Source organism: Arachis ipaensis, chromosome B10 (genome assembly GCF_059453495.1).
Source record: "Arachis ipaensis isolate K30076 ecotype BB chromosome B10, ASM5945349v1, whole genome shotgun sequence".
NCBI lineage: Eukaryota > Viridiplantae > Streptophyta > Magnoliopsida > Fabales > Fabaceae > Arachis > Arachis ipaensis.
In genome coordinates this window covers 148142211-148152975 of record NC_142435.1, presented here as the reverse complement: position 1 = coordinate 148152975, position 10765 = coordinate 148142211, and the positions used below count along the sequence as shown (strand labels likewise).

At 34.8% G+C, this 10765-nt stretch overlaps 2 protein-coding genes across 3 annotated transcripts; one reads left to right on the top strand and one right to left on the bottom strand.

Annotated features, from left to right (window-relative positions):
- Positions 1 to 804: 804 nt before the first annotated feature.
- On the top strand, positions 805 to 1893 carry LOC107621228 (cytosolic sulfotransferase 15-like). The gene has a single exon (XM_016323262.3). The coding sequence runs from the start codon at positions 805 to 807 to the stop codon at positions 1891 to 1893; it is 1089 nt and encodes a 362-aa protein (XP_016178748.3).
- Positions 1894 to 2268: 375 nt separating this feature from the next.
- Positions 2269 to 10754, bottom strand: LOC107621230 (uncharacterized). Of its 2 annotated transcripts, XM_016323263.3 has the most exons (12): positions 10670 to 10754; positions 10201 to 10299; positions 9520 to 9660; positions 7850 to 8725; positions 7524 to 7611; positions 7355 to 7428; positions 5673 to 6723; positions 5287 to 5582; positions 4409 to 4515; positions 3471 to 3621; positions 2902 to 3054; positions 2269 to 2683 (listed from the first exon to the last, which is right to left on the bottom strand). In XM_016323263.3, exons 1-12 carry the CDS (start codon positions 10706 to 10708, stop codon positions 2558 to 2560), a joined length of 3201 nt encoding a protein of 1066 aa, XP_016178749.2. In that variant the 5' UTR covers positions 10709 to 10754; the 3' UTR covers positions 2269 to 2557. The 2 variants fall into 2 exon arrangements, with proteins under 2 accessions (XP_016178749.2, XP_020969183.1); XM_021113524.2 differs by lacking the exon at positions 2269 to 2683 and having other exon boundaries at positions 2695 to 3054.
- Positions 10755 to 10765: the final 11 nt, after the last annotated feature.

The window sequence follows — 10765 nt, the reverse complement described above, 5'->3', positions numbered from 1 at the left end:
AATATTAGAAAGAGGCCAAAAATATTTACACAATAAAATAAGACTAAAATAAAATTTTAAAAGGGGTCTAAATTAAAATTTACATATAATTTACATGTAAAAAATTTAAATTAGGGGAGCGATTGCCCCTCTTTTTATGTATGTAGTTTCACCCCTGCATGCTTTTAATTTTTTCTAAAAGTAAGGGATTAAATTGTATGAGAATAAAGGATTAATCTATTTTTTATTTATTAAGAGATTAATTTATCTACTATTCTAAAATATTAGGGACAAATGAAATTTTCTTTTTAGTATTTGTTAACAACTGAAGTTTTTGAAACAAAAAATAGTTAAGGATCAAATCGGGTATTCCTCTAAAAGTGATATAAAGATAAAATTACTATAGATATATATTATATGAAAAATGATATTTATATCATTTTGTATATTTTTATAATATAAAAGATAAATTATGTTCTCTTATTTTTATTGATTTCTTTTAATACCAATTATATTTTATGCATATTACATGATGCGAATTGCACGTGCCAAGTGCCGACTTGAATTGTGTGCTACTGTGCTTGTCATTGTTGTGCGTGTGAATCAGGTTCTGCATGTGCTTTTCGTTTTTGTGTAAAGTTTCTGCATGTGCTGGCGTGCTGCTATCACTGGTTCAATGTTATTACTTATTTTGTATTAAGGGTTTCTTCCACTTGAAGAACTTAAGTGCTGTTACTATATATAAATAACGCTAACCTTATTATGATCCACATTATTCCCACACCAATTACCACTCTAATAAGTGGCTACCAAATACCAGTAAAAATGGCTCCAACCCAATTCCCGAAATCTAAAACAAGTGATGATGGAATTGGGAAAGAAGCAAATGAAATTGAATTAGAGATTGAGGAGGAGCAACTAAGCCAAGAATGTAAGAAACTTATTCTCAATCTCCCAAGAGAGAAAGGTTGGAGAACACCTTATCTCTATTTATACCAAGGCTTTTGGTGCCAACCAACTGAAATTCTAGCCATAAGCACTTTTCAAAAGCATTTCCAAGCAAAAGACACTGATGTACTTATAGCCACTGTCCCAAAATCAGGGACAACATGGTTGAAAGCACTCACCTTTGCCACTTTAAAGCGCAACTACTATTCCCCTGCCTCTGGAAACCATCCTTTACTTGAATCCAATCCCCATAACCTTGTTCCTTTCTTTGAATACACACTCTATAGTACCAAAGAAAATGTCCCTGATCTTTCTGATTTATCTGAGCCTAGAATCTTTGGCACTCATGTTCCTTTCGCTTCATTGCCGAATTCAATTGTGAAAGATACCAAAACCAAGATAGTATACATTTGCAGGAACCCTTTTGACACTTTCGTGTCGTCGTGGTTTTTCACCAATAAAATCAAGCCTGCGAGTTCGCCGGAGTTGCCAATAGAAGAAGCTTTTGATTTGTACTGCAAAGGAGTTGTGGGGTATGGTCCATTTTGGGATCATATGTTGGGGTATTGGAAAGAAAGCATTGAGAGGCCAAACAAGGTTTTGTTCTTGAAATATGAGGATTTGAAAGAAGATGTCAATCTCCAATTGAAAAGGGTGGCTATGTTCTTGGATTGCCCTTTTACTTTGGAGGAAGAGAATTGTGGTGTGGTTGAGAGCATAGTGAAGCTGTGTAGCTTTGAGAATATGAAGGAGTTGGAAGTTAATAAGAAAGGGACATTTGGGAGGAACTTTGAGAACAAGTTCTTGTTTAGGAAGGGTGAGATTGGTGACTGGGTTAACTATTTTACTCCTTCAATGGTGGAAAAGTTGACCAAAGTCATGGAAGAGAAGTTCTGTGGGTCAGGTTTGTCGTTCAGGTTGCATTTAGATTCTGTTGTCTCCAAAGCAGAAACAGGAATAAAATAATAATAAATATAAAAAGATTATTTGTACTATTTTACCCTTATTTTCCTTGGAAGTCGTTGACTTCTAGTGTTTCTTAATATCTGTATTTTATTTCAACGTTATATTTCTAAAACAAATGTTACTTTCTATGCTTCCATCACTTAACAGTTGTCATTCAGTTAGCAAAATTTTCAATCATAAAATTCAAATGTGATTAGCTCACTGGTTAGATTTCAGGATATTTTTATCTTGATTTGTTTATGATTTGTTACAATAGGTTATGTGACTGAAAACGTGAGTTTAAAAATAAGTTATTAACTTATTATATATCGACGATAAAGTTTGAAACTAAAATCTTGTATATACTACTCAAATTTCTCATTATTAGCCGACTCCTACTAAATAAAATAGTTTTAACATTGGAATTATCATAATTTATAAAATTTAAAAATACATTTCCAAACGTATTTCTACTTTATACAATTACATTATACATGATATTCTTTCCATAATCACCAAAATATAAAAAATTATACATGACATGAGGTGTTTGTGCCATTATATGGACAGAATACATTATTTTAAAAAATTTGTTGAAGTGGACAATTATTATCAAGCAAAAAAGAGTATATACTATATAATTTGGGCCACTACGTATTAAAAACAGCTGCCAGAAAAGCATGTGTCATATTTCTTCACTCATATTGAAAGGATTGGAAACTCTATCAAATGACAACGGAAATGTATTGTTTTTCTCTGTGAAAGGAAGTAGCTTTCCTGAATGTAAACTTTTCACAATCCAACTATAAGGCTGCAAAAGGAAACAGACTTATTTATATGATTTCACACACAAACACACTTGATATTATATGATTTGTAGAAATGTAGTTAGTTTAATTATACTATAGACTGACAGTACCAATTAATGGACATAGTCCTATGAACTCTACGCAAACACCATTTAAAACATAAGCAGCACATAAACACAACCATGATACTGAAATTTGAAAATGCGTACTTAGTACTTACCATAATAGGAATACCCCCTTCTAAGGCACAGTGCTTCAGATGACGTGATATCGTAGTTTTATCTTCAGCTACAATAGCTGCCACCAAAGTCCTCTTTTCATCAATGCTCCGCACTAACTGTTGAAGAGTTTTAAATACTTGTCCACCTCCATGCTGAGCCATACAAAAACGGAAAAAGAGAGAAACCATAAGTTTATTAAAGGATAAAGAGATATTGCATCAAAGTACCATCAGGATAATCCACTTTGCATAGTTAGTGACATTAAGGTTCATGTTGTATGTTTAGCAAACAACTAGGACAAGAAGGACATGACAGCATTGGTGTTTGCTACAAGTTACTTCGTTCTAGTATATTGAAGAACGAGATATGATTTCATCCCCGCTTTGAAGGAATCAGATGCATGCACAAGTACCAAACCATGAAGTATCTAACTATATCTTTTAGAATTACACGCATGCAAATTTAATGGTAATCAATGAACCATTGATTATTAGGAAAAGGGAGAGTTTAAACATAAACACATGTTAATAGACAACGGAAAAAGAAAAGAAAAGAAAAAGACTCTTACCTTGATGACGCTTGCCAATTTGTTGCAAAAACTATGCTTCCCATGAAGCATAATTCCTATTCTTTCAAAAATATGCTTTCGGTCTCTGTAATGGATTGCTGTCCCAGTTTTGGTCTGCCTCATATCACTTCGGTTTGGAAGAATCATGTACCTAAAAGGAAAGCAACCACGATTACAAATCTGTGAATAAGATCTGAGATGCTTAATATCACATCATTATGACAGCAAAGTAGGTTGAATATTTTCTCCATTTCACTGATTGAAGAAACAAGGTAAACAGAAAGAATCTAAGCATCAATAGAAAGCTAATAAGCTATCAGATGCATCAGCCTAGGCGATGTAAAATAATGTCCAAGGTACAAATAGAAATGTAATATAAAGAAACTAACTTAAATGAAAATGACGGCAGCAAAACAGGGTTTTCGGAGAATGTATTAAGGTTGTGGCCAATTGTTGCATATTTACACAAAAAGACAATAATCAAGCCTTGTCTCATCTGTCTCAGTAGGTGAGATTAGGTACATGCATCAGACAATGCATTAGTATACCATCTCAATAGTCAAACCAAAGATTTTGCTTATAATTTTCCTTGATTTCCCTCTACCTTAGTTTGTAATGCCATTATAGTGGTATATAAGAGTGAAACCGTTTCCCCATTTTTTATATAAATAGTTAAATACATCCAATCTTTCAGTTTTGAAATGGAGGTTCCCTTAAAACAACCATAGCCACAAGGAAACGCCAAAGAAACATTTAAAAAGAACTTCCAATACATATCAAAATCAGTTCAAAATTACCATTCAAGTTGTCAAGGTTGGACTGATCCTACTTTCTTAACATTCTCTATCTACCCTAGACATAACAATATTTAGCGACCGACGAACATAAGTTCTAAGAGAAGAAAAGGTCAATTCAATAAAAACAGAAACAGAACTTACTTTTCAGGTTGTAAAATAGATCTGGATTTAAGACAATCAGTTAGCCAATCAACTTTCAGTATTGAGGCACCAACAGCACAACCGTACAAGAATTTGGTGGTTTGCATCTGAAAAAAAGAACAAAGACTCGGTTAAAAGAAATAAAGAGTGCATTCATTATGGAAGGTAACTAAATCTAAAGTGAACAACTAATAGACTCTTTTAGCCATGTCATCTAGAGTTCAAATGTTGTCTCTGTAGTTGCTTGGCAACAAATTCTATTCACAGAATCTGTGGAACATGGTTTCTTCCAACGATTCTTGGTGCCAGAAAAATTATAGAACTGAAGTGATCTTTTTCTTCTGATGTCTACCTTTCTTTCTTATTATGCATTTGGAGAATAAATAAATAAACTAAAAACTTAAGGGGAAAAAAATTGTTTGGAGGATTTCTTTACTCTCCATGTTCTTCCGGTTTATCTTGCCTTCTCTTCAATAGAAATTCCTAAGCCTTGTTATCTTAAAACTAGACTTCTTGCTCAAAATTGATATTGAAATAAATCCTTAACATTATAAAAAAAATAAATATCACCAACAAGAGCTGAACTATAATTGGACGATTTGTCCATTCCTTACATATTCCCGTTTTCTCAATCATATTAATTGATGATTTTATCCGTTATAAATATAATGCTTTTGGCATAGAAATTTAATCTTGAAAAGTTTCTTGTGATCATATCAGTTATTATTATTAAATATGTTAATTTATCCAGAAGTTTAATCCATGCGAGACATTTATAAATAAAAAGGAAGAATAAAGTGAATGTATCAATAACCAATTAGAAGATTATTTATGCATAAGTATTAGAAACATAAGATTGTCAATCACTAGAAACAAACCTTTCTCATACATAGAATAACAGGAAGCTGCAAGGAAGATAAGGTCAAGCTTCTCTTGCCCCTTGAATTTGGAGGAGATGGAATATCCGAAAGCACCACCCCACCGGAATTCCATATGAGTGCTTCTATGTCCCTTTCTTTTTGTCTAGACAACCCAGTGAGTAAGAATTGTGTACCTTGGAATATAAACTCATTGGCAACCGTTCTGCAGTAATTTGTTAGAGGATGTTTCACAAGAAGCTCAGAAGCAGTCGATGACTTCGAAACTCGTTTCCTCTTTACTCTAACTGATGAACCTACATCATTGGAGGGAAAAAAAAGAGTCAACACGTACAAAAAATCTTCGAACTGAAAGATACATGACACAATTAGAACTAAAGATCTACCTCTTTTGTATGAAGGTTCCGACTTGGACAACTTCCTTTTCTGATCAAGCTCCTCAACTTTTTCCGAGAAACGGACTTTCTTTCTATCTCCAACATTTTGACCATCGTATTTATTGCACACAACTTGTAACTCGTTGTAGTTGTTGTTCTGTTCACTCTGAAGGTCTGTTCTCACATCATTTAGAACAGTCTTCGGTGCCTGCAAACGGTGGCGTGTCCTATTATTTAAAATAAGAGGTGACCTACTATCTTGTGTTTGTTCATCTAAAATGCCATTTGCATCTGATGTTTTTATCGTTAACCCATCACTAGCCTTGTTATCAACAAAATATCCATGATTTTCTTCATTTTCATTTCCATCTTCACTCTTGGATGCAGAGAGACTCTCAGATTTCCTTGTGCCGAGAGAAGCAGCAGCAGCGGCACTCATACTATAGTTAGTGGGAAGAGGAGTCAAATTACAGTTCAGGGGGAGAGCTTGGTTGGGTTGAATCACACTACAATCCATAAGAGGGTTTAACTGTTTTCGATCAATATGCTCAACACAGGTCAATTTCTTAGGCATTTGTTTAACCACCTCTGTCTCAGTGATTGGAATATCTTTCAAACCAAGGGAAGGAGTCATTTTCTCATCTCTACAATCCAATGTAGCATTCTTATTTGATATCCTTTGAAAGGTGTCCACCACAAATTCAGAGATGGATGTGACAAAATTTTCAGTATTATGTTCTTCGTCCTTGTCAGTACTGGATATGGCATGTTCTGCAGAGATGCTACACGGAACAACCGAACAAAGAGGATCAATCAATGATAGATTTGAACATCTGATCACATTTTGAGAATGCAATATGCCCTCGTCAGGCTTCTTGTGTAAGCAGTCAGAATGCATGCTTAGCTGAGAACCATTTGCACACTTGGGATCATGTTTCTGAACGCAAGAACTTGCATCTGGAAAAATATCTACAGATTCTGAGAGAAAGCTTGTCTCTCTAATGTGGAACTCTGGAATCCGGTCAGCATTATTCCAATTCAACGAAGATGGTTCTGACTCCTTCCAAGAGGGAGATAGAAAATGCAAAGCCAGCAAAGAAAGAAAACAGAGTATCAAGATTGCTGACAAGCCATGATAACATATAAAAATGACAGAAGGGATGCAAATTTGTTGAAGGAAAAAAAATAATGATGATGATAATAATATAGCAATAATAGAAGAAATCGTATAGTAAAAAGTTTGAAAAGAAACCATGTGGCAAGAGTAAAAATGATGTAAAGCAAGTATAAAAGGACCAAATGGGCGATCCTATAGCAAAGGAAAAAGACAGAAATTTCATCCTAATATTAATGAAGAAGGAAAATGTTAAAGCTAAGCATTTCCACAAAGCCCCAAACAGTTGATTAGGAACCAAAGTAGTATAAGGCAATAGATAGCTAATCACAAAAAAAAAAATTCAGCAGTTATTACACGGTTACACCCAACATCCTGATTTTAGACAGTAAAATCTGAGGATAACAAATATTTCCTTGCATATTTCATCAGAAAGAATTATAGTAAGATGTGCCCAAAGAAAAAAGTCCAACAACTACACAATTTAACTATTTCTTTAGAAAGCTTTCAAACCATTATCCACAGTAATACATCAACTAGTGACCTAAAGAAGTGGCAAGTTGAAGAAACACCGTACCTTATTTGTCCAACCCCCTAACCAGCGGCTTCTAAATCTCTCTGGAGCTAAATAGGTTGCCAAGTTCTCATTTTCTGAAGAATTTAACAACAGAAATTACATAAGCTTCAACAACTAGAGAGAGAAAGGCAGCCAAAATGCTGAAAAAGTACATAAAATCAAAACTTACTGAAATTTCCAGAGGTTTCAACAGCTAAGGAGACAACATCATTTTCTGGCATAGATGGAGTCAAATCAACCATAGCCGAAACAATGGTCTAGCAAGTAGAAATCAACCTAGCAACAGTTACTACATTGATATAAATACAGTAACTCCAATGTACAGATATACTCTGGCAGAAATATCTGAAATTCAGAAACCTAGTCAAATATTAAGTTTGATAACTTTTTCTTTAATCATCAAACTTGTACATTTTTGTTGAATAAATGGGGCTAAAATATGGAATTTCCTCTAAACAGATGAAGCAGAAAGGGAAAAGTGAGGATCTCATTCACCTGGTTTAGGGCTAAAGCATTGGAATTATTCTCCGCAGAACGCTGAGATGTGGGAAGACCGTTTTCAGCTTGTTTGAGATTAGTTGAACCCAAAGCAGGACCATCAGAATGCATCTCCCTTTCACAACATAAAGAATCAAGAGGTGAGTCAGTTTTTTGGTGCCTCTTCATCTCCACATCGACATTGGCTACATGAGAAGTAAGCTCTTTCTCACTATGCTTCGCATTGCATCTGCTATAATTTTCAGCAAGGGGGACAGCATTTGATTGAGATCTAATTGAAGTGCAAAGATGCTCCTCAACAGAAACACTAGAAAGCAAGCCTATATCTTCATAGGCCTCTTCCATAACAAAATCATTCAAATCAGAAAGAGAATCACTGCAGTCGGAGTCCTCACTAGAAGAATGGAAGCCATTGTCCCACCCCTCGAGCCGTGCCTGCTTCATACGAAGTGCAACTTCAAGTACATTTTCTGTATGCATCAATTCTGAAACTGACTCCATCTTTACTAGATCGTGTATGGCAAGAACCTCAGATGCTGCAACTGAAAGTTCAACTGCATCACTGATAGAGTCACTTGTGAAGCATTTAATGTTGGATTTTACCTTGAGTTGTCTGATAACATCACTTGTATCAGTCGGTGATTTCGACATATCATCCCTTTTAACAGTCTCAGGGACGGAAGCAGGCAACAAATTCTGTTCATAGGCAAGATGCTCTGTAACAGAACGCATGTTCTGTCCAAAATCAATGGATGTTTGAACAGGTTGCAACGAACAGATTTTCTGTGGTGAAACTGCATCATGAAATTCATTCAAATCCTGGGTTGGGAAAGACTCAGCATCTGAAGAAAGGCGCAGACTAAAGTGAAACACCTGTATCAATGGAGCAAAAATAGATCAAACCAAAACCCCCGTCATAAAATTGTGTTAACAGCATAGGAATTTCTCTAGTTGTAGGGAAATAAGATATTTAAACACTTATGGAAAGGATAAATTATGGTAAATAACTGCTGTGTAAGTCACTGATCACAGAGATACCTATGGATCACTCAGATGAGCGACATTGTCCAAAGCATAGGAGCTTCTAGAAATAGTTTTTGCCAGGCCCTTCATATTTTCAAGTTCATAATACTAAAATGAAACTGAAATCAGAAAATTTTAAAACGACCATGAAATCAGGGAAAGTGACAAATCCATAGGCAGCACTCTGTTGCTGAATCAATTAATCTTAGCTTCTAGAAAATATTTAAAAAGTTAAAATCATGAGAAGATAAACACAAAAATGAATTATAAGGTTAACTCCACTAGAGAACTTAAATCTATTATTTATGAGAATCTAGAAACTCTCCCAAGTCCAATTCCAATCTTCCGAGATTCCTCCTCAGCACCCCTAACACAAACTATATAGCTCCATGCACCTCCTACCAATGCAAACTATAGCTAGATGGTTACAAATATGCATCCTCCCATTACTTAATTTTCTCTATGCTGATTTCCTTATTTGTCTTTACTTCTATGCATTCTAGTAATGTGGTTTCCTAACATTATGGATCAGAATTTATCTCAGAAACACTTAAAGAAGTAATTATTTGAAGACTGCACCATGCTTATATCAGTTGAAAATATAAAAGCTTAAGACAGAGAAATGATAAAATAAAACAACTTACATGTTCAGGAGGAGCTGAACTAATATTTGAACTATCTTCTGCAGATAAAAGTAAATGGCAACTTCTGTATCCACAATCATCCTTAGGTAGTGCATTAATACATTTTCCATCACTAAAATTTTCTGGAGAAGGTTTTGGACCCTAAATCATTTCAAATAAGAGAAGACATCAACAAAGAATTCAACCAATCTAACTTAACAAAGCTTTTCTCCACTAGTGGGGTCAGCTATATGGATCAAGACATCATTGCATCATGTCCATGCATTGGGATTGAACAAAGTTTGAGTTGTCACAATCCTAACACAACCCTCCTCGTTTGTCATGGCGTGGACCAGCTTTGTAAACATAGGCCGAGTTAATTAACCAATCTAACATTCACAAAATTTTCAAAACTGAACGAAAATCTAAAATATAAAACTTAGAGGTTAAATTAACCACGAAACTATTAGCTCCCCATGGTCATAAATGCACAATATTGCATGAGAATTCTCACCGAAGCATATTCAAATTGAAAATACAAAAGCAGTCATCAACCCTAAAAGAGGACGGTAACTTCAAATCAAAGCAAACTGGAAATGGCATACTGGTTCGATAATCCACCACACCAAACTGTCTTGTTCCCTTAGACATACACAATAAACAAAAATAAATATAAACAGTAACTAGAAGAGAAATTTCAACCTTCACTTCTTGGTTGTTAGGACTTTGAGAATCCTCTAGAAATTCGTTGGAGCCATCAGCTCTAAGATTCTGAAGCCAATATGGAAGCCAAGCAACATCCTGCAACATGTTTACGTGTTACACACAGCCTCTGGAATTGAAGATATAAAAAATATAAATCGCCGAATGAGTGTTTGAACCGGGGAAAAAAATCTTTTATAGCGTTGATGTATCAACTAATTCAGCTCTTAAACAGAGAGCATAAGGAAAAGAAAAATTCAATAGCAAAAGAGAAATAAACAAAAAAAGCATCCAATTGAAACATGGATAAAATATCGAAGCGAATATGAGGAATTGCTAAAAGAAATTAACATTACACTTTTGAAAAAAAATTGCGGACTAAAGCTAGAAAGCGGATAGGAAAAAAAGACGAAAAAGAAAAAACGAAGATATCACAGAATAGCAAGAGAGGAAAAGGAAGAAGCGAAACCTCGGAGAATTGAGGAGGACGAAGTCCTAGGCTGGCCATGGAAGAATCTCGATTCTGGAAGAAAGTGAGTGAAAGATGCAGACGCTCTTTCTTTGC